The 24,477-nt window shown below is 46.4% G+C and overlaps 1 protein-coding gene across 2 annotated transcripts in view; it reads left to right on the top strand.

The window, feature by feature from the left end:
• Positions 1-24,307: 24,307 nt before the first annotated feature.
• The window catches only part of LOC136631483 (leukocyte immunoglobulin-like receptor subfamily B member 4), a 61,247-nt gene continuing 61,077 nt past the window's right edge, over positions 24,308-24,477 (top strand). For both annotated transcript variants that reach the window (XM_066605783.1, XM_066605782.1), the window contains exon 1: positions 24,308-24,412. In XM_066605783.1, coding sequence (XP_066461880.1) covers positions 24,361-24,412 — 52 coding nt within the window. In that variant the 5' untranslated portion in view covers positions 24,308-24,360. The remainder of the gene's footprint in view (positions 24,413-24,477) is intronic.

Here is a 24,477-nt window from a genome sequence, read left to right as displayed (position 1 = left end):
CAGAGCCGGCGCACCTTTACGAGCAGGTCTGACAAGCGTGGGTAGCTTTTCAAAAAGCGCTGAACCACCAAATTAAAGACGTGGGCCAGGCATATCACGTGCGTGAGGCTGCCGAGCTGCAGAGCCGCCACCAGGTTACGGCCGTTGTCACACACGACCATGCCCGGTTGGAGGCTCAGCGGCGCAAGCCAACGGTCGGTCTGCTCTGTCAGACCCTGCAGCAGTTCGTGGGCTGTGTGCCTCCTATCTCCTAAGCTGAGTAGTTTCAGCACGGCCTGCTGACGCTTGCCCACCGCTGTGCTGCCACGCCGCGCGACACCGACTGCTGGCGACGTCCTGCTGCTGCTGACACATCTAGATTGCGAGACAGAGGTTGAGGAGGAGGAGGAGGGTGCTTTAGTGGAAGAAGCATACACCGCCGAACATACCACCACCGAGCTGGGGCCCGCAATTCTGGGGGTGGGTAGGACGTGAGCGGTCCCAGGCTCTGACTCTGTCCCAGCCTCCACTAAATTCACCCAATGTGCCGTCAGGGAGATGTAGTGGCCCTGCCCGCCTCTGCTTGTCCACGTGTCCGTAGTTAAGTGGACCTTGCCACTAACCGCATTGGTGAGGGCGCGTACAATGTTGCGGGAGACGTGGTCGTGCAGGGCTGGGACGGCACATCGGGAAAAGTAGTGGCGACTGGGAACTGAGTAGCGCGGGGCCGCCGCCGCCATCATAGCTTTGAAGGACTCCGTTTCCACAACCCTATACGGCAGCATCTCAAGGCTGATAAATTTGGCTATGTGGACGGTTAACGATTGAGCGTGCGGGTGCGTGGCGGCGTACTTGCGCTTGCGCTCCAACAGTTGCGCTAGCGACGGCTGGACTGTGCGGTGCGAGACATTGCTGGATGGGGCCGAGGACAGCGGAGGTGAGGGTGTGGGTGCAGGCCATGAGACGGTCGTGCCTGTGTCCTGAGAGGGGGGTTGTATCTCAGTGGCAGGTTGGGGCACAGGGGGAGAGGCAGCGGTGCAAACCGGAGGCGGTGAACGGCCTTCATCCCACCTTGTGGGGTGCTTGGCCATCATATGTCTGCGCATGCTGGTGGTGGTGAGGCTGTTGGTGGTGGCTCCCCGGCTGATCTTGGCGCGACAAAGGTTGCACACCACTGTTCGTCGGTCGTCAGGCGTCTCGGTGAAAAACTGCCAGACCTTAGAGCATCTCGGCCTCTGCAGGGTGGCATGGCGCGAGGGGGCGCTTTGGGAAACACTTGGTGGATTATTCGGTCTGGCCCTGCCTCTACCCCTGGCCACCGCACTGCCTCTTGCAACCTGCCCTGCTGCTGCCCGTGCCTCCCCCTCTGAAGACCTGTCCTGAGTAGGCGTTGCACACCAGGTGGGGTCAGTCACCTCATCGTCCTGCTGCTCTTCCTCCGAATCCTCTGTGCGCTGCTCATACTACTACCTCACTGCAAGACAACTGTGTCTCATCGTCATCGTCCTCCTCACCCACTGAAAGGTCTTGAGACAGTTGCCGGAAGTCCCCAGCCTCATCCCCCGGACCCTGGGAACTTTCCAATGGTTGGGCATCAGTGACGATAAACTCCTCTGGTGGTAGAGGAACAACTGCTGCCCAATCTGAGCAGGGGCCCGAGAAAAGTTCCTGGGAGTGTTCCCGCTCCTGAGCATGTGTCATTGTAGTGGAGTGAGGAGGCTGGGAGGAAGGAGGAGCAGCAGAGGATTCGGATTTGCAGCAGTGGACGGCGCAGAACTGTGGCTGGACGATAGGTTGCTCGAAGCACTTTCTGCCATCCAGGACAGGACCTGCTCACACTGCTCATTTTCTAATAAAGGTCTCCCACGTGGACCCATTAATTGGGCGATGAATGTGGGGACGCCAGAAACGTGCCTCTCTCCTAATCGCGCAGCAGTCGGCTGCGACACACCTGGATCAGGAGCTCGGCCTGTGCCCACACCCTCACTTGGCCCTCCGCGTCCTCTGCCGCGTCCACGTCCTCTAGGCCTACCCCTACCCCTCAGCATGCTGTATTACCAGTGATTTGATTTCCCAGGCAGGAAAGAAATTGGCGCAAGGCTGCACTCAACCGTAGCTGGTTGCGTCTGATTTTTTTACGTTCTCCACGCAGCACACACGTACCCAGAGCCCTTAGGACTGACAGAGGCAGGGCAAATATACTTTCTTCCCTTTTGTTTAAAAGGATAGGCCCACTGCGTCTATTCACTGAATAATAAGTTTAATAACTGACACTGTGTTGTGGCCCTGCAAAAGTGTCACAGAACTTTACTGTTGCAGAGTTATTAACTGTGGCAGAGCAGGTATTTCCCAGGCAGGAAAGAAATTGGCGCAAGGCTGCACTCAACCGTAGCTGGTTGCGTCTGATTTTTTTTACGTTCTCCACGCAGCACACACGTACCCAGAGCCCTTAGGACTGACAGAGGCAGGGCAAATATACTTTCTTCCCTTTTGTTTAAAAGGATAGGCCCACTGCGTCTATTCAATGACTAATAACTGTGTTGTGGCCCTGCCTACACAATTCTGTGCCTGTAGTATCAATGGAGGGTGCAATGCTCTGCACCGCCGATTTTGAGAAAAAAAAAAAAAAAGCAACACAGCTAACAGCAGCCTGCACAGTACTCCACACAGTTAAATGTGGCCCTAGAAAGGACCGTTGAGGATCTTGAAGGCTACACTCACTGCTAACACTCTCCCTGCCTAAGCACCACTTCTGTCCCTAATACCGGGTGCAATGCTCTGCACTGCCGATTTTGAGAAGAAAAAAAAATTAGCAACACAGCTAACAGCAGCCGGCACAGTACTCCACACAGTTAAATGTGGCCCTAGAAAGGACCGTTGAGGTTCTTGAAGGCTACACTCACTCCTAACACTCTCCCTGCCTAAGCACCACTTCTGTCCCTAATGCCGGGTGCAATGCTCTGCACTGCCGATTTTGAGAAAGAAAAAAAAAATTTCCACTGCTAACAGCAGCCTGCACACACGTAGATGTGGCCCTAAGAAGGACCGTTGGGGTTCTTGAAGCCTACACTCACTACAAACACTCTCCCTACAGCAACTCCAATAGAACAGCACTTTCCCTCACTAACTCACACGGCATCTGAGCCGAGCCGCGGGAGGGGCCGACTTTTATACTCCGGTGACATCTGATCACCCCAGCCACTCACAGCAGGGGGGTGGTATAGGGCTTGAACGTCACAGGGGGAAGTTGTAATGCCTTCCCTGTCTTTCAATTGGCCAGAAAAGCGCGCTAACGTCTCAGAGAGGAAACTGAAAGTAACCGGAACACCGCGTGGTACTCGTTACGAGTAACGAGCATCCCGAACACCGTAATATTCGCACGAATATCAAGCTCGGACGAGTACGTTCGCTCATCTCTAATTATAAGTGATGTTTGTCTATAAGCAGCATTTACAGAGAACGGTAACATGGTGATGATTACAATAATCTATACATTCTTCTTCAGCTTCAAACACTCGAATGAAATGGAGAAATAGTAGACCCGATACAGAACGCATGCAATGCAAAACGTGACACGTTGCCATATGAACATGGTTTGTTTATTCGGCCAATAGAAAGCTGGGGATGACACTCGTAGTTATTGTTTGCATTGTACCTAGAAGCTTCTCCCTCCAAGAATTTCCAATCTGTTCCTCTCAAAATTGAGTGTCTCTCTCGGTCTGAAGAATGTCGGGCATGCTTCGCTTCGTCAGTTTCTACAATTCGAGCGGCCGCTTGTCGCTTGCGTTGATTCTCGAGTAGGGAGTTAGTTTGCTCCGGCACTGCTGCTACTCGAGCGGCTGCTAATTTAATCCATAGAGGAGTTTAAGAGGGGACTAGATGTCTTTCTAGAGTGGAAGGATATTACAGGATATAAATTTTAGCTGACCAGCGGGTTGTTGTTCTGGGTATACAGGCAGGTAGGAACTATTAGGGGTTGATCCAGGGAACAGTCTGATTGCCATTAAGGAGTCGGGAAGGAATTTTTCCCCCAAAAGGGCTAATTGGCTTCTGCCTCTTGGGGTTTTTTGCCTTCCTCTGGATCAACAAGGAGGTTTAACAGGGTGAACTAGATGGACATTGTCTTTATTCAGCCTTACATACTATGTTACTAAGTGCAGCTGTAGTCCTTCTGCCCAAACAGGTCTTTGCTTGGCATCTTATATCTAACACACAAAATCTGTTTGTTTGTGTCGAATACAAATCCCCAGTTTTGGTCCGATATGAGTAAAATTTGGCATTTTTTGTTGCCAATAGCAACCAATCATAGCTCAGCATTCATTTTTTATTCTGCTGAGGTAAAATGAAAGCTGCGCCGTGATTGGTTGTTATTAGAGATGAGCGAACGAGCACCGCTTTTTTTGAGTAACTGACTACTCGGGCAAAAAGATTCGGTTGCAGAGTGAAGGGGGGGGGGGGGGAGAGAGCTCCCCCCTGTTCCCCACTGCTACCCCCGAAATCTTTTCGCCCGAGTAGACAGTTACTCGAAAAAAGTGGTGCTCGATTGCGAAATCGCCCTAAATGAGTACGTTCGCTCATCTCTAGTTGTTATATATTATACTGCTGAAGTAAATAAAAGCTGCGCTGTGATTAGTTGTTATATATTATACTGCTGAGGTAACATGAAAGCTGTGCTGGGATTGCGTGTTATATATTATACCACTGAGGTAACATAAAAGTTGCGCTGTGATTTGTTGCCACATGATATACTCCTGAGGTAAAATAAAAGCTGTGCTGTGATTGGTTGCTAATAGAGATGAGCGAGCACCAAAATGCTCGGGTGCTCGTTACTCGGGACGAAATTTTCGCAATGCTCGAGAGTTCGTTTCGAGTAACGAACCCCATTGAAGTCATTGGGCGACCCGAGCATTTTTGTATATCGCCGATGCTCGCTAAGGTTTTCGTTTGTGAAAAACTGGGCAATTCAAGAAAGTGATGGGAACGACACAGAAACGGATAGGGCAGGCGAGGGGCTACATGTTGGGCTGCATCTCAAGTTCCCAGGTCCCACTATTAAGCCACAATAGCGGCAAGAGTGCCCCCCCCCCCCCCGCACTGTCAGCGTAAAGATCGTTCTCCTCTGCCATAGCTGTAACAGCTGTGGCAGAGAAGAACGATGTTTGCCCATTGAATTCAATGGAGCCAGCAATACAGCAGGTTCCACTGAAAGCAATGGGCTGCCGGCGATCGCAGGATGAATTGTCGGGAAGGGGTTAAATATATAAGCCCTTCCCTGCAATTCATCCAGAAATGTGTTACAATAAAAATATATACCGGCGTATAAGGCGACAGGGGGTATAAGACGACCCCCCAACTGTCACCTTATACGCCGGCAATACAGTGGAGCAAAGAATAAAAATCATTACTCACTTCTTCTGACGTTCTGCGGCGCTCCTGCAGGCTGTCGCTCCCTCCTGGTTCCCGGCAGAACATTGCTTTCTGGACGCAGGGCTTGAAATCCTCGCCTCCAGAAACACAGCCAATCACAGCCATTCAATGACATCATTGTCATTGGCTGTGATTGGCTGAAGGCACGTGTGTTTCTGGAGGTGGGGATTTCAAGCCCTTCGTAGAGAAAGCAATGCTCTGCCGGGAACCAGGAGGGAGCAAAGCCTGCAGCAGCGGCGCAGAACACCAGAAGAAGTGAGTAATGATTTTTATTCTTTGCTCCACTGTATTGCCGGCGTATAAGGTGACAGTTAGGGGGTCGTCTTATACGCCCCGTCGCCTTATACGCCGGTATATATTTTTATTGTAACACATTTCTGGATGAATTGCAGGGAAGGGCTTATATATTTAAGCCCTTCCCGACAATTCATCCCCGCGCACGCCAGCAGCCCATTGCTTTCAGTGGAACCTGCTGTATTGCTGGCTCCATTGAATTCAATGGGCAAACATCGTTCTTCTCTGCCACAGCTGTTACAGCTGTGGCAGAGAAGAATGATTTGTCTTCTATATGTTCTCAATGGGGTCGGCGCTGCTGCCGCCGGTCCCACTGAGCGCATATAGAGAAGAGAACAGAAATCGCAGATCGCACATAGGTGCAATCTGCGATTTCTATAGCCCTAAGAAGGACCGTTGGGGTTCTTGAAACCTAAAATACTCCTAACACTCTCCCTATAGCAGCTCCACCAAGATACCACTTTCCCTGAACTAATGTCAGAATGCATCTGTGGCGAGCCGCGGGAGGGGCAGATTTTAATACTCGGGTGACACCTAATCTCGCCAGCCACTCACTGCAGGGGGGTGGTATAAGGCTTGAACGTCGCAGGGGGAAGTTGTAATGCCTTCCCTGTCTTTCTATTGGCCAGAAAAGCGCGCAAATTTCTCAGGGAAGAAAATGAAAGTAACCTGAACACCGCGTGGTGCTCGTTACGAGTAACGAGCATCTCAAACACCCTAATACTCGAACGAGTATCAAGCTCGGACGAGTATGCTCGCTCATCTCTAGTTGCTATATATTATACTTCTTGGAAATAACCAGGAATACTAAATCGAGTCCGTAGAATCTATCGGTGAAAGCAAATTTGGGGGTTGCTGTATTAAAATTCAAGCGAAGGCAAAAAAATGCAAATAAGTTTGCCAAGACAACAACATTTCTGGATTTTTTTTTAGCCTATAATCTTCTCCGGGATGAGATTATACTAAGTGCAAATTTCCTGTCAATCGGTCGTACAGTTTGTGTGTGATACTCACACACAAACAGACATTGACAAATATATAGAAGATTGTCTGTATATGCACTGACAGTTGGCAACCCTTGTTGTGATAACTCATACCCTTGACCTCATTTGTTTAATTGATGTTCGGTGACACCAACGATAACTTAATGACTGGGTCAACAAGGATGAGTCTACAAGCCCCAACAATGCATTTTAAGTGCATCCACCCCTTCCCTCATTTCTCCACCACCTCTCCTCTTTGCCAGTCCCTATATTAGCCTCCCAGTGCCCAGCGAATAAATTTCAAAATACTAATACAGAAAGCCGTCCACAACCTGTGTCCCCATTACATCCCTACCCTAATATCTTGATGTTTCCCCACACATAATCTCCAGTCCTGGCAAGATCTTCTCCGCTCGTTTGATCAGTACGAAAACATCAGACAACCTAACTGAGTCTAACTAAAAGTAGGAATAGCGTTAACCCCTTAGTGACCAAGCCTGTTTGCGCCTTAATGACCAGGCCAAATTTTGCAAATCTGACGTGTCACTTTAACATGGAAAAACACCAGAAAGGTTTTGCATATCCAAACGATTCTGACATTGTTTTTTCGCCACATGTTGTACTTCATTTAGGCGGAAAAAATAGACCGATAGAATTTGTGTTTATTTATTAAAAGCGCCAAAATTGGGAAAATTTTGAAAAAAGCGTCATTTTTTCACATTTCCAACTGCAATATCTTAAATATGTGCAAACATAATATAGAAATTTTTGCTAAGATATATATTTCCATCCGTTTACTTTATTTTGGGCGCACATTGGAAAAACTTTCGTTTTTTTTTTAACCATTTATGAGACGTACAATTTTAACATTACTTTTTAGCATTTTGAGGAACACTTTGTTTTCCTACACCAAGCCAAGATTGGAAAGGCTCATGAGTGTCAGAATAATAGATACCCCCACAAATGACCCCATTTTAAAAACTACACCCCTTAGTGTATTCACTGAGGGGTGTCATGAGTATTTTGACCCCACGGTTTTTTTTCAGGAATTAATTCAATTTAGAGGAGAAAAAGTAAAATTTCATATTTTTGCAAATCTGTCATTTTAAAGACATATTTTTTTCCTATAGTTTACATGAAAATGAGGATTTACACCCCAAAATGGATACCCCTGTTTCTCCCGTGTTCAGAAATATACCCATTGTGGCCCCAATGTTATATCTGAGTCCACAACGGGGCCCAAAATGAAAGAGTAGTCAGTGTCTTTCAAAACAGAAATTTTGCTTGAAGTCCTTTTAGGCCCCATAGCACATATGTAGAGTTCTTGAGCGCCCAACACCATAGAAAACCCCCACAAATGACCCCATTTTGAAAACAAGACCCCTTAACGAATTTATCTAGGGGTGTACTGCATATTTTGACGCCACAGTTTTTGAATGAATTCAAGCCAAGCAAAAGGGAAAAAAATGTGATTTTCGTTTTTTTTGGCAATTCTGTCATTTTAAAAACAGCTTTTTTTGTACAGCACACATATGAATGAAGACTTGCACCCAAAAATAGATACCCCTGTTTGTCCCATGTTCAGAGACATACCCATTGTGGCCCTAATCTTATGTCTGGGTGCACAACAGGGCCCAAAATGAAAGGAGTAGTCAGTGGCTTTCAGAACATAGATTTTGCTTGAAGTCCTTTTAGGCCCTATTGCCCACTTGTAGAGTTCTTGAGTGCCCAAAACCATATAGAACCACCACAAATGACCCCATTTTAAAAACTAGACTCCTTAACGAATTTATCTAGGGATGTACTGTGTATTTTGACCCCACAGTTTTTGAATAAATTCAAGCGAAGCAAAAGGAAAAAACTAGGATTTTTGTTTTTTTGGCAATTCTGTCATTTTAAAAACAGATTTTTTTTGTACAGCACACATATGAAGGAAGACTTGCACCCCAAAATGGATACCCCTGTTTGTGCTGTTTTCAGAAATATACCCATTGTGGCCCTAATCTTATGTCCGCATGCACAACGGGGCCCAAAATGAAAGGAGTAATCGGTGGCTTTCAGAACATAGATTTTGCTTGAAGTCCTTTTAGGCCCCATTGCCCACTTGTAGAGTTCCTGAGCACCCAAAACCATAGAGAAGCCCCACAAATGACCCCATTTTGAAAACTAGACTCCTTAACGAATTTATCTAGGGGTGTACTGTGTATTTTGACCCCACAGTTTTTGAATAAATTCAAGCAAAGCAAAAGGAAAAAACTAGGATTTTTGTTTTTTTGGCAATTCTGTCATTTTAAAAACAGATTTTTTTTGTACAGCACACATATGAAGGAAGACTTGCACCCCAAAATGGATACCCCTGTTTGTGCTGTTTTCAGAAATATACCCATTGTGGCCCTAATCTTATGTCCGCATGCACAACGGGGCCCAAAATGAAAGGAGTAATCGGTGGCTTTCAGAACATAGATTTTGCTTGAAGTCCTTTTAGGCCCCATTGCCCACTTGTAGAGTTCCTGAGCACCCAAAACCATAGAGAAGCCCCACAAATGACCCCATTTTGAAAACTAGACTCCTTAACGAATTTATCTAGGGGTGTACTGTGTATTTTGACCCCACAGTTTTTGAATAAATTCAAGCAAAGCAAAAGGAAAAAATTAGGATTTTCGTTTTTTTGGCAATTCTGTCATTTTAAAAACAGATTTTTTTGTACAGCACACATATAAAAGAAGACTTGCACCCCAAAATGGATACCCTTGTTTGTACTGTTTTCAGAAACATACCCATTGTGGCCCTAATCTTATGTCCGCATGCACAACGGGGCCCAAAATGAAAGGAGTAATCGGTGGCTTTCAGAACATAGATTTTGCTTGAAGTCCTTTTAGGCCCCATTGCCCACTTGTAGAGTTCCTGAGCGCCCAAAACCATAGAGAAGCCCCACAAATGACCCCATTTTGAAAACTAGACTCCTTAATGAATTTATCTAGGGGTGTACTGTGTATTTTAACCCTACAATTTTTGAATAGATCTAAGCAAAGCAGTAAGAAAAAAATTATGATTTTCATTTTTTGGGCTATTGCGTCAATTTAAAAACATTTTTTTTGTACAGCACATGTATAAATGAAGACTTTCACCCCAAAATGAATACTCATGTTTGTCCCGTGTTCAGAAACATACCCATTGTGGCCCTAATAGACTTACAGAACACATGGCTAGGCCTACAATGAAAGGAATACCCGTTGGATTTCAGGGTACAACTGAATAAATTCCAGGCCCCATTGCCTACTTATAGAGCCATTGAGCGGCCAAAACTATAAATAATAGAGATGAGCGAACCTACTCGTTTCGAGTAATTACTCGATTGAGCACCACGATTTTCGAGTACTTTCGTACTCTGGTGAAAAGAGTCGGGGGGTGCCGGGGGGCGGGGGGAGGCGTGGCGGAGTGGGGGGTAGCAGCGGGGAACAGGGGGGAGCCCTCTCTCTCTCCCTCTCACCCCCACTCCCCGCTGCAACCCCCCACTCACCCACGGCGCCCCCCGAATCTTTTCGCCCGAGTACGGAAGTACTCGAAAATCGCGGTGCTCGGGCGAAAAAGGGGCGTGGCCGAATAGGTTCGCTCATCTCTAATAAAGAACCCCCTCAAATGACCCCATTTTGAAAACTAGACCCCTTAACGAATTCATCTAGGGGTGTACTGCGTATTTTGACCCCACACTATTTAAATGAATCTAAGCAAAGCAGAAGGAAAAAGTTATGATTTTCAATTTTTTAAATTTAAAAACAGTTTTTTTGTACAGGGTACATAGGAATGAAGACATTCACCCCCAAATGGATACCCCGTTTGTCCCGTGTTCAGAAACATACCCATTGTGGCCCTAATTTACTTACAGGATCCATGGCAAGGCCTATAAAGGAGGGAACACCCGTTGGATTTCAGGGCACAGCTGAATAAATTTCAGGCCCCATTGCTTATTTGTACGGAATAAAAATTGGCTCCCTAAACCCCCCCCCCCCCCCCCCCCCTCCGTGCCCTTTTCGGAGTTCGCAAATCCACACAAGTGGGTTTTTTTAGGGGATGGCACTCAATGTTCAGTTCTCCAAACGTACTTAGTACCACAGGGGGAAAGAGAAGACTCTCGAAGTCTAAAGGAGGTATGTAATTTTTACTGCACTATGAACATCATAACAACAAAACTACCCCTAAAAATGCCGAAATTGCATTTTTATTTATTTCATTTCCACTTAAAATTTCCTAAAAGTTTTCCAATAAATGATTTGGTATGCTAAATAGTACCATTAAGAACTTCAGTAAAAAAAAACAAGCCCTTATGTAGCTAGTCGTTAGAAATATAAAAAAGTTATGACTTTCTAAAAGTGGTGTAGTGGACCAGCAGGTCTTACAGAACACTCACGCCAACACTTGTCCTGTCTCACCTGTCTAGGTGTCGTCTATGGACATAGAAGGTGCCGTCCGTAGAAGAGACCCTGTTTCTCCCCTCCTCTCTAAGCTTAGAGCTTAGCTCTGATGTCAGCTGCTGTCCTATTGGCTGATAAGTCAGCTACAATCTCACTGGTGCAGAATCCAGGGGCAGGAAAGCAACCATACAAGTCCCTTTGCAAGAGTAGGAGGAGACGAGAAAGTGCGGGAAAAAAGAGCGGTAATAAAAGGAGGAGTCAGTGAGCAGTTAGGCAGACTCAGCCGGGGGTGAGAGAAGAGACGTTGCAGTCAGGTCGTGTCAGAGAAGAGGAGGCACGCGTACAAGCAAGAGTAGACAGTTGCAGCACGTTGTTTTCCCAGGGTTGAGCGAGGTTTCATTCCACTCCCTTAAGGTTCCAGAGCAGAGAGGAGAAGCGCCTTTCCGAGGTCTTTCTTCTACTAAACAGTGAGTCTAAAACTACCTGGTGAACTCAAAGCCAGGATTAGTCTATTAGCCACTTTAAACTCTGCGTCATCAACGCTTCACTAAGCTTAAGTCATCCTTTCAATCAGGACAACTAGTGGGGAAATGGTCTCTTAATTCGGTTTGAAGAAAGTAAAGGGGGGAGCGTTGAAATCAGTTCTTAAGCAAGTCAATATTGCTGTGTTACACACCATGTTTAATCTACTGCATACTGCTGCTGTAGTGGCCCAGTACATGCTTTTCTGGCCCCCACCATTATATAGGTGCTCTGTGCAAAACTGTCTTGTCATTCTATTATGTGTATTGCACAGCTGCAGCAAATGAAAAGTTGATGTCGGCAAAGTGTGAGCTGACTGTAAATGTATCAATTTATGTCCTGTCATGTGGTATGAGAGAGGTTATAAAACTGAGTGTTTGAGAGCGGGAAAGAGGGTCCATGTCTTCTGGAGTCAGAGTCAGGAAGTCCAGCTGCATGAGGGCACCTTTAGCCCTCATGTAGTAAAGCATGGAGGAGGAAGAGAGGTTTTCCCAGATTGGATGGGCATGTGAGGAGAAAGGAGTGAGCCCCATCAAAACAGATTGAGAGCAAGAACAACCATGAGTGAGTGCTTGGCAAGGCCCAGTGCAGAGGTACTGTTTACTTTATAATTTCCTATGCGGCTGTCCGGAGCTAGTGGATCACCGCAGGTGCTCTGAAGTCTGGATCACCGAGTAGAACTACTGTGCCTTGTATTGTTGAAGTTTGCCAAGTAAAGTTCATTCCAGGCCCCGACCATTCCCGGGGTCCTGAGGTACTCTATCACTGTCTGTGGCTCAATTATTTCCCTGCCGATGTTCATGCCAGTGTCTGGAAGAGGCCCAACGCTGCCCTGGCCAAGTAAAGTTTATTCCAGGCCATGACCATTCCCAGGGTCCTGAGGTACTCTATCACTGTCTGTGGCTCAATAATTTCCCTGCCCATGTTCATGCCAGTGGGTGCTGGAACGGTCGCATCACCCATGACAACCTCATCACCTGTTCTCCTGTTTATTGGGCATCCCCATGCTGGGGGTGTCTGGAAGAGGCCCAGCGCTGCCCTGGCCTTGGCGTGCGTCCCTCCAGAAGAGAGCATTGTAAGTGCCACCGTGCCAAGCCAGCATCTTGCGCTCCCAGCTCCTCAGCATATACAATGTGCCTGGGGTCACCCTACAGGATGCTGCACTGCACCTTCTTTTACCATTTCAAGTACCGTTTTGGAAATTATATATTCAGCTGTTTTGCTAAATACTAGCTTCAGTAAATCTGCGTACTCCCTGATTGCTATCCCAAGTTATTGGACTTGGCTCAATTATTTCATCGGCATTCCATCCTAAGGGTCCAATTGGAGTACTGGCATCATGAGTGACAAAACAGGCCTTCCTGTAAGCGTACCATGGTATGTTCCCTGGGTCGCTGCACAACCCCCGAACGGAGCATTTTTGGTGCCATTGTTGGACGAAACCATAGAGCCACCCATGACAATCCTTTTGCAAAACCTCGTGGTCTCCCTCACTTTGGTGCACTTTGGTTTGGCCCCTGCAGGTCCCCAAATCTTGCCGTACTATGAACAGGATTGTTCCTTCTGTGCCTTAGATTGTCAAAAATCAAAATGTAGGTGGCTGGAGATAAATCTGCTGGCAACCCACTAGATGTGGAAGATCCAGCAGTATTTGCTGCGCCTGTTGTGATAGCGCCTGCCGTCAGAAATAAAAAAATGTTTCTTGAACAAAAAACAGAAAGTTGGGGAGTCTTTGAGAGAATATGCATTGTTCCTACAAGAGGACATGAAGGCCGTAATAAGGACTGACCCCAAACAGGCCACTGGTGCCAACTAGGCACTTAGGAAACAATTTACTGAGGGCTCGTTAATTGAGACTCTTAAAAGCCAGGTGAAAATGTTGTCGGTACAGCACCCCGATAGCACGTTTCTACAGTTTAAGGAACTGGCAATTACGATTCTAGGTACAAAGCCCCAGACCGCTTAGGGCGAGGAGCCTAAGATGGGGATGAACCTGTTGGGTGATGAAAGCTTGTCCCGCCCTCGTAAGCATGACATATATAGACAGGCTGAGCAATCCAACGATGACACGTCTGCCCTGCTGTGGGAAATGCAAAGGCAGATGACTAAACTGACTCACAGCATTGCCGTGTTGTGCAAGAAAGTTAGCAAACTTGAAAGCCCACGTCTAATTCCTCAGCCATTACTACCCGAGCGCCCGTTATCACCGGGACCGCCTTGGCCAGCTGGAGGCTACCCATGCAACCCATGATTGTATTGCGAGCATTGCCGTCAATATGGACACAAAATTTATACATGCTTTTGTTTAAACAGGCAGCCCCTGGGAGAAAGGAACGTACCCCGGGAGGACAGATACTTGGTCCACACAACCCAAAAGGGATCTCTATATATGTAGGCCCCCGTCGGGAAGTCATGTTGTATGTGGACAGTATGCCCCTGCCTGCTCTACTTAATACCATATCACAAGTAACTACAACTCAGCAATGTGATTTAGAAAAGGCAGTTGATAAATGTGGTGGCAAGCAGCGGCCTACCCATACCTATAGTGGGGTACTGGGAGCCAAGTATGATAGCTGGGAAGGCAGAATTATGCCAGCAGAGGATACTACCGTAGTGGTAGATGTACCGGATAAGAATACACTAATTATCATGTTGGGAAGGAATATCCTGAGAAATTGTTATGAAGAAATGTTGGAGGCTCAACAAAGTAATGTACCCGCAGCATCCTAGGCCCAACGAGCTGTATTAAAAACCACTATCAAAGCCTTGACAGCTCATCAGCGGTTTGCTAATCTGCACGGTCATGTGGGTAGAGCCCGTGTGAAAGATGTCAGACCGGTTCTATCCCTACCGGAGTCTGAATTCATTCTTTGGTGTCAAACACATCCAGGTCTGCATGGTCATGCATATGAGGCTATAGTAGAGCCTATCCCAATTGATGGTCACCCATTCCTGATAGCTGCCCGGAGCCTGGTTACTGTGACAGATGGCAGGGTGTTATCTGCCTTATTAATATTGGGAATATCCTGGTACAATTAAAAAAATACACTGCTGTGGCTCCGGTGTCTCTGCTAGCTCCTGATGACATACTAGAAATTGAGACTGACAGGGTCCTACAGTAGACTCACTCCATGCAGGCTGGTTCCGCTAAGTCTCCCTCATGGCTCTCCAAGTTAAATATTAGAGATGCCCAAACATCCCCTGATCAAGTGCGGGGGAATAAAAGATGCAGCCAGGGAAAAGGGAGATGCTTTCTGTCAGCCTAGCCTTGACTTTAGACAGGTCAAAGATATCTGCCACTCTATTCCCACTAACGGTCACGCACCAGTCAAGGAGAGATACCGACCTATCCCGCCATCCTCCTATCAGCAGGTTAAAAACATGATTCAAGAAATGAAGGACAATCACATGATCAGGGAAAGCCATAGTCCCTGGGCTGCTCCCATAGTCCTGGTAAAGAAAAAAGAAGGAGGCACCCACTTCTGCATAGATTACCGAAAGCTTAATAATGTAATGCATAACATGGTAATATAGTATGTAAGGCCGAATGAAGACAATGTCCATCTAGTTCAGCCTGTTTAACCTCCTTGTTGATCCAGAGGAAGGCAAAAAAAAACAAGAGGCAGAAGCCAATTAGCCCTTTTGGGTGAAAAATTCCTTCCCAACTCCTTAATGGCAGTCAGACTAATCCCTGGATCAACCTCTAATAATTCCTACCCGGATCAACAACCCGCTGGTCAGCTAAAATTTATATCCTGTAATATCCTTCCACTCCAGAAATACATCAAGTCCCCTCTTAAACTCATCTATGGATTTTGCCATCACCACATCCTCAGGCAGACAGTTCCACAGTCTTATGGCTCTTACAGTAACGAACCATTTTCTGTGTTGGCGATGAAAGCTGCTTTCTTTTAGACGTAGAGGATGCCCTCTTGTTACCGTCGCAGTCCTGGGTATGAACAGATCGTGGGTAAAGATGAGCGAACCTACTCGGACAGGCCCCTTTTTGCCCGAGCGCCGCGATTTTCGAGTACTTCCGTACTTGGTGAAAAGATTCGGGGGGAGTCGTGGGTGAGTGGGGGGTTGCAGCGGGGAGTGGGGGGGGGGAAGAGGGAGAGAGAGAGCTCCCCCCTGTTCCCCGTTGTCCAGATATACTAGATCAATAGACTCTCCCAGGTCCAGCCTAGAACTTACTTGATTGTAGAAGCTGATCAGATTGGTCTGACATGATCGACCCTTCATGAACCCATGCTGGTGAGGAGTTATTCCATTGTTCTCCTTGAGGTATTCTTCTATGGCGTCTCTCAGAAACCCCTCGAATATTTTTCCAGTTACTGAATTGAGACTTACCGGCCTGTAGTTACCAGGCTCTCTTTTGGTCTCCTTTTTGTATATGGAAACTCCATTGGCAATGCACCAATCCAGTGATACTACCTCGGTTTTGATAGTATCCATAAATATTAGAAATAGCGGCCTAGCTATCACATCACTTAGTTCCCTTAGAACCCTTGGGTGTATTCCATCTGGGCCTGGCTATTTATCCATTTTAATCTTCTTTAATCGGTTCCGCACTTCCTCCTGTGTTAGGTATGTAATATTTTGTGAGGGGTTCATTTTGTTCCCCTACATTTCATTGGCAATTCCTTTTAGTTCGTGAATACACTTGAAAAGAAAGTGTTTAAAAGGTTCGCCTTTCCTCCATCGTCTTCTATGATTTCTCCTGCATTATTCGTTAAAAGGCAAGTGCTCTCAGTGCAAATCCTTTTACAGTTAGTATAAGTAAAGAAAAGTTTAGGGTTGTTTTTGCTCTCTTTGGCGATCAGTCTTTCTGCCTCCTCCTTGGCAATTTTGATCTTTCCTTTGCAAATTTTGTTTTTTTCCCCGTATTATTTTAGCGCTTCTTCACTGCCTTCTTGCTTTAGTAGTTGAAACGCTTTCTTTTTTTCGTTTATTGCCCCCCTTATTGTCTTGTCGAGCCACATTGGTTTCCTTTTACTTGAAGTTCTTTTATTTTTAAAGGGTATGAACTGCTCACATGAGGTGATTAGGATCTTATTAAACTTTTCCCATTTGTCCTCTGTACAGATATTTTTGAGGATATTGTCCCAATTAACGTTACCAATAGTAGTTTTGAGCTGATCCAATTTTGCTTTGCTAAAGTTTAGTTTATTTGTCCCTCCTTGATAAGGCTTCTTATTGAATGACAGCTTGAAGTTAATTATATTGTGGTCACTGTCCCCCAAGTGCCCTTCAACCTGCACCCTCAGTATTAACTAACAAACCGGACTGAATAATAAGTCCAGAGTGGCCCTCCTTCTAGTTGGCTCCCACACAAGTTGGATAAGGTAGTAATCTTTAATTGTTCTCAAGAATTTATGACCCCTACGAGATTTGCAGGTCTTGTTATCCCATATTATATCCAGATAATTAAAGTCCCCATTAATAATTACTTCATTGCGGATTGACACCTCTTCTATCTGCCTTAGTAGTAAGGTTTCAGTTTCTTCTGTTGCTTTTGGTGGTCTATCAGGATTTTGTTTTTTTTTTCTCTCTGTATCTCTACCCATAGGGATATCACACGTTTATCTCCTGCCCCTATATCCTCCCATTGCCTCGGCATTAAGTAGGAGTTAACGTACAGACATACCCCTCCCCCTTTCTGGTTTCCATGGTCTCTTCTGAAGAGATTGTAACCCTGTAAATTCACCGTCCAATTGCACTTATCATCCAGCTATGTTTCCGTTATTCCAACTATATCATAGTATTCGGCAGTCATTCTCGCTTCAAGCTCACCCACTTTACTGATCAAACTTCTTGCATTCGTGGTCATACAATTTATACGGTTGTTTTTGTTCTTTAAATTCATTTTGCTACTAATGGTACTATTGGCTAATCTGACAGTTCTAACAGAACTAACCCCACCCCCTACTAGACCCCCATTCCCATTACTTAGACCCAGGTTGCTAGCTACACTGACTACCCCCTTATTTCTCATTTTGCCCTCCCCTCCAGTCCCTAGTTTAAACACTCCTCCAGCCTTCTAGCCATCTTCTCCCCCTGCACAGCTGCACCCTCCCCATTAAGATGCAGGCCATCCCTACAGTAGAGCCTGTAGCTGACAGCAAAGTTAGCCCAGGTCTCCAGGAACCCAAATCCCTCCTTCTTACACCAACTTTGGAGCCACTTGTTTGCCTCCCTAAATCCTGCTGCCTTTCTAGTGTGGCTTTAGGTGCAGGCAGTATTTCCGAGAAAACTACCCTCGAGGTCCTCGCCCTTAACTTGGCCCCAAAGTCCCTGAAATAATTTTTGAGGGCCCTCCATTGACCTCTTATTTGATCACTGGTGCCAATGTGCACCATGACCATTGGATGCTCACCAGCCCCTCGCAGTAATCTGTCAATCTGATCCGCAATGTGTCGAACTCGAGCACCAGGAAGACAACACACCGTTCGACGATCCCTGGTCTTTATGGCAGATTGCCCTGTCTGTTCCCCTTATAATTGAGTCCCCCACCACTAGAACCTGTCTAGCCTGCCCTGAGCTCCCTGTCCCCATCTCACTGGAGCATTCTTCTCCCTAGCATTCAGAGGGCATGTCGTGCTGCAGCAGTGCTGGCTCTGTAATGGCATCACCCTCATTTGCCAACTTTGCAAACTTGTTGGGTTGTGCCAGTTCAGGACTAGCCTCCCTGGTTCTCTTCCCTCTACCCCTCCTTCTATCTATCACCCAGCTGACTGCCTGCTCCCCCTGCTCTTCCATACTATTATCCTTCCCCGCCTCTACCTCAACGAGTGCCTGCTCAGTGAGCAGCAAACTCCTTTCCATGATGCCAATAGATCGCAGTGTTGCAAGTCGCTTATTTAGATCCAGGATTTGGGCTTCCAAATGTGCGACATGCACGCATCTTGCACAACAGTATGCACCCTCGATCGGCTGATCAAGAACCGCTTACATTGCACAAGTAGCACACTGGATGACATTGCCAGGCATGGAGCTCATCCTAATTGGGATCTAAAATTCACTTGTGGAAGTAGTGAAGATATAGACTCTCACACTCCAAACGTGCTCCGCCCATTCGCAACCGCTCACACCTCGTCACCTGTGTGCAACCGCTCACACCTCACTGCCCATGCGCAACCGCTCACACCACACTGCCCGTGCGCAGCTGCTCATACCTTGCCGCCAGTGCGCAATCGCTCACACACCACAGCCCATGCGCAACCGCTTGCACATGGCTGCCCGTGCGCAACAGCTCACACATCACCGTCCGTGCGCAACAGCTTACACAAAGCCGCCCATGCGCAACCGCTCACACACCACCGCCCATGGGCAACCGCTCACACACCGCCGCACGTGCGCAACTGCTCATACACCACCGCCCGTGCACAACCGCTCACACACCACTGCCCTGCGCAACCGCTCACACACCGCCGCCCGTGCGCAATCCCTCACACACCATTGCCCGTGCGCAACCCCTCACACACCGCCACCCGTGCGCAACCCCTCACACACTGCCGCCCGTGCGCAACCGCTCACACACTGCTGCCCGTGCACAACCGCACACACACTGCCGCCCATGCGCAACCGCACACACACTGCCGCCCGTGCGCAACCGCACACACACTTTTTTATTTTAAGTTAACTAACGCTTGCACTCTTTCTCAATCCCCTAATCCTGCTTCACTTACACCTTGCACACAGACACTTACAAACTCACACTCTAATACCCCCTCACTTAGTCACAGACACACACTTAGACCCACAGGCACACACACACTAAGACACACACTTAGACCCACAGGCACACACACACAGAATACTTATCGGCTCTGTCGGCAGCTCCTCCACAGCTCCAGTGACATAACCAGCAGTCTCTCTCCTGGCGGCCGCACTCTCTTTCCTCCAGCTGCTCAGGGACCTGCTCCTCTGCTTCTGTCTGCTAAACCTTCAGCGGTAAATCCTCCAGCCACTCCCTCGGACTCCTGCACTGCTCCGGTGTCCCCTACTCCTGGCTAGCTTCTAGCACCCGTTTCCTGGCGTCTGACGTCACTTCCGGCACCGATCGCGAGAAGAACGCTTTCACTACACCTGTGGGGCTGTTTGAATTTAATTGCTTGCCCTTCAGCCTCTGCAACACCCCAGTTACTTTCCAGCTCCTCATGGAAAGGTGTTTAGGACATAAAAATTTTTAATCTGTCCTGCTGTATTTAGACGATGTGATTACAAACTCATATACTCAAGTTATGAGGGACATCTCCAACATCTTAGGAAAGTGTTTCAGACCTTTATCGACCATGGTTTAAAAATTAAACCATCTAAATGCCATGTGTGGCAGACAAAAGTGTGTTATCTTGGACACATTGTCAGCGCCGAGGGGGTGTATCCCTACCCTGACAAAGTAGACGCTGTCAAAAACTGGCCTACCCCAAAGACACTTAAAGATATACAAAGCTTCCTAGGATTTGTGGGGTACTACAGGCGCTTAATTTCCAAGTTTGCGCAGATTGCACCCCCTTGCAAGAAATTTTGCGCAGAAGATTTTGAAGAGACCTTCAAACGCCCAGTTGCCATTAATTGGGAAAAAGAACATGAGCAGGCTTTTAAAATACTTTAAAAAAAGGTTGATTACTCCCCCCATCCTTGCTTATCCTGACTATACGCTCCCTTTCAATCTCTATACAGACGCCAGCTTCAAGGGCTTAGGCGCAGTGCTTAGTCAAGTGCAGGAGAGCAAAGAAAGGGTGGTCGCATATGCCAGTCGCTCATTAAAAGGTGCTGGGAGGAATTCTCAGAATTATAGTTCCTTTAAATTAGAACTTCTCGCGCTGGTCTGGGTTGCCACCTTTACCGCTTACATGGATAACAACCCAGTTGCCCACTTGAACTCAGCAAAACCAAGGGCACTAAAACAAAGATGGTTGTCCCGCTTAGCCAATTTCACCTTTCAAGTTAAATACTGCACTGGAAAAAGCGACACAAACGCTGACGCTCTCTCCAGACTGCCTACAGGAATAGACAATTCCCCTGAAGACGACATATGGGAGGACATTGAAATGCCGGACTTTACCTCAAGCCCAGCAAAACTGCCAAGCAATTTCTGCTACTCCAAATCAGTCCCCAGAAAATATGGACACTAAAAAAATGTCTCTTGCTCCAAGAGGACAGTCAAACCTTTGGCGAATTACAGGAGCATTTACCGAATAGCTTACTTACATGAGCTAAAGGCATTCTACATGGACCCGGAAATGCAACGACTGTGCAAGCAGAGAAAAAGACTATTCCTAAAGAAAAACATAATCTACAGAAGTTCTATTGACCCCGCATCTGGAAACCGCGTTCATCATATAGTGATTCCCCGCAGAGATGCCAGCCAAGTTCTACTCTCGTATCATGATCAATCTGGACACGTTGGCATTCATACAACCGAAGCTATAATCCGCCAGCATTTGTACAGGATTGGCTTGAGAAATTACATTGAAAAATGGTGCCATGAATGCACAGTATGCGAAACCAAGAGAAGAGCCCAAAATGACCAAAAAGCTACGCTGCATCCTATCATCACAACCAAGCCTTTAGAAACTCTTGCCATTGATCACCTAAAAATAGAGCCAAGTAAGTCCGGCTATAGCTATATACTCACTTTGATCGACTACTACACTAAATTTACAGTCACCATCCCTGTCAATTACCTTACCGCCAGAACCACTGCTGCCGTTGTATGGAAGCTTTCATTCTCAGCTATGGATGCCCCGACCAAATCCTTTCAGACAGAGGACCAGCTTTTGAATCCCAACTCTTTCAGGAATTATGTGACACTTGTACAATTGTAAAAAACTTGTTACCACTGCTTATCATCCCCAAGGAAATGGACTTTGCAAAAAAGTGAACCAGACTATCTTAGAATTACTCAGAACATTCCACCCAAACAAAAAGTTTATTGGCCCACTCTACTACCACAATTAATCTACTCCTACAATAATACCCCCCATTGTTCCCCAGGATACATGCCCCATTATTTAATGTTTGGCCGTCAAGGAAAGTTGCCCACTGACCTCAAATTAGGAATACAAGTAACCGATGATCACAACCCTTTGCCAAAGACAGACTCGATACAGGACCATCAAAGAAGACTCAAGGAAGCCCAAGAAATTGCTGATCCCCGCTTGGAAGGAGTAAGAGAAAAACAAGCTCATGACTTTGACAAAAAAGCCCATGCCGCAGATCTACAATTTGGAGACCAAGTCTGGTTAAGAAAAGAGCATCGGAATGGAAAACTAGACACCAGATGGGAACTTACCCCCTACACAGTCATCACCGCAATATCCCCAGAAAAAGGACTTTACCACATTGCACATCCTGAAGGAAAAATTCAAGTTGTCCACCGTAACCGCCTTAAAATTTGCCTTGCCCAATCCCTTTCACCTGCAGAGTCTGAAACAGAAGAAGGCCCATCAGACCAAAAAGAAGAAATCATCAAAACTACTCCCAAACCAGTCACAGAATGTACTTCTCCATTCACATTTGAAAATCAATTGCTCTGGTACCAAAACCCTTTCTCCTTTCTAGTATATCAAGCACCACCATCCATTTCTACAGGAACATCACCAAATCCATCCGCTTAAACCTCATCATCAAGTTCTTCTAATCCAGCTACCCCCTTCAACTCTGTACCTACTTCACCAGTGTTGTCACCAACTTCAAGAACCAACTACCAGCATTGACCACAGTCCTCAGAAGATTTACCAGAATCACACGTGGTCAACCACCTCCAAGATTTCAAGAATAAACTTTGTCAAAACAACAGGGTAAGCATGGTGACGCAACTCGCTTGCTGTCATCCGCCTCTATTGACCCGCGTCACCATGGTTTGGACCCTCCTCCAGGCGTCATTACGCGGTGACGTGTGTATGTGATGATGCTACTCGTGGCTGTCTTCCACTCTGTTTTCCTGCACCGCAAGCAATCGGTGTGGCGGACAGGTACAGTATTTACCTATAAATGGTCCACAGACCTGTCCGATATTATCAACTTTTCTATAAGGGTCTACTAGGGGCCGTTCTCTAATTGATTGCTGGCACTCCGAATCATAGAGTCCCTCCCATCTTTGTAAGGGGGCGGGCTTCATCATTTGCAATCCTCCATTGGATAATTAGGACAAACCCCCCAAGGGGGCGGTAGCCTATTCGCCTCATTTAAGACACACAACCTCCTTGTTACCACATTTCCCTCCAGTCTACCATCAAGACTGGAGATGCTGTCCTGTCCTTCTCTTCCCACTTTAATCTATCTCTCTTATCCTAACTGAACTGGGGTATATCCCCTTATATTATATTGAGGTAATTCAAGGTTTACCATGAATTATTGGAGCTCGGTATTGGACCGGATATTGTCTCCGTAATATACCCCATTTTTCAACTCGGCACTTCCAGCAATTGGCGCCACAGCCACTATCGTTGCCTGTTGGGAGCCTTGTTGGGTTTAGATTAGTCCTGGGTGGATTAGTAATTCTTAAAATTACCCCAGACCTTTCCAGTAGGAGGGAGGTTTAGGGTGCTGGCTCCGAGTCATACGGGTGACCTATTTTTGGTATATAGGCCCCCATCTTTTGACTTAGGCGCACACCTTTTTCCGGACACTCGACAGCACTATCTAACATCTAGGGCACTAGAAGCATCACGGGTCATTAGACCATATACAATAAGGGCACTTGAAGCTCGAAGGGTCATTATACCTATGTCATCAGTTGACGCTTATACTTTATCAAGGTTCCTGATGAGTCTGTATATGACAGAAACGCGTTGAACCAGTTTTGAATCAGTTTTGAACCAATTTCGTATGAGAACTGACCATGATTATTGATCGGTGTTCTCTGATCAATATCTGATGAGCCATCACTTTTGTCCCTTATCTATGAAACAGGGCATTGACCAAGATTGAATTTATTTAGGGGCGACCTTCATATTAGCTTGGTTCTCTCCTAGTGTGGAACTTTCGTTCCGCCATTTGTTTGTTTTGTTTGTCTTTGTATTTGTAAGGCACCAATACGATTTTAAACACATTATTTATTAAAAGTTATATTTTAGGGGATACACACAGTGAATATTTGTGAAGAAAGTATTAGGGAGAGTATTCAAATTAGTTCTTAAGCAAGTCAATATTGCTGTTACACACCATGTTTAATCTACTGCATACTGCTGCACCTTCTTTTACCATTTCAAGTACTGTTATGGAAATTGTATATTCAACTGTTTTGCTAAATACCAGCTTCAGTAAATCTGCATACACTCAGATTGCTTTCCCAAGCTATTGGACTTGTCTCAATTATTTCATCGGCATTCCATCCTGAGGGACCATTCGGAGTACTGGTGTCACAAGTGACAAAACAGGCCTTCCTGTAAGCGTACTATGGTACGTTCCCTGGGTCACTGCATAACCCCCGAATAGAGCATTTTTTGCCCCACTGTCAGACAAGACCATAGAGCCACCCGTGACAAACCTTTTGCGAAACCTCGTGGTCTCCCTCACTTTGGCTCAGATGCTGCAGTGGGATAGAAGAAAGAAAACAAAATAAACTAAAAAGGCCTGCAGCAGGAAGGGGTTAATAGAAGTTGGACATTTTGTAAGAGTGTCACAAAATGACAAAAAACAAAAACAGGAAGTTTTTTTTTTTTCGTTTTTTTTTTTTAGTGTGAAGAACTTCCCTCATTCCGCATTGATATCTTAAACCTTTCTCTGGTGTCTGTATGCAGGAGATGAATGTTGCCATGTCTTCACATCCCCTCACTATCTTTGCCTGTAAGTAGAAGCTTATCTTATTGAAGGCTAAAACAATCTTCACACAGTAGAAGGAGCAGCATAGA

Source organism: Eleutherodactylus coqui, chromosome 6 (assembly GCF_035609145.1).
Source record: "Eleutherodactylus coqui strain aEleCoq1 chromosome 6, aEleCoq1.hap1, whole genome shotgun sequence".
Lineage (NCBI taxonomy): Eukaryota > Metazoa > Chordata > Amphibia > Anura > Eleutherodactylidae > Eleutherodactylus > Eleutherodactylus coqui.
Note: the sequence above shows the minus strand (reverse complement) of the source record. Positions and strands in the feature narration are given on the sequence as shown.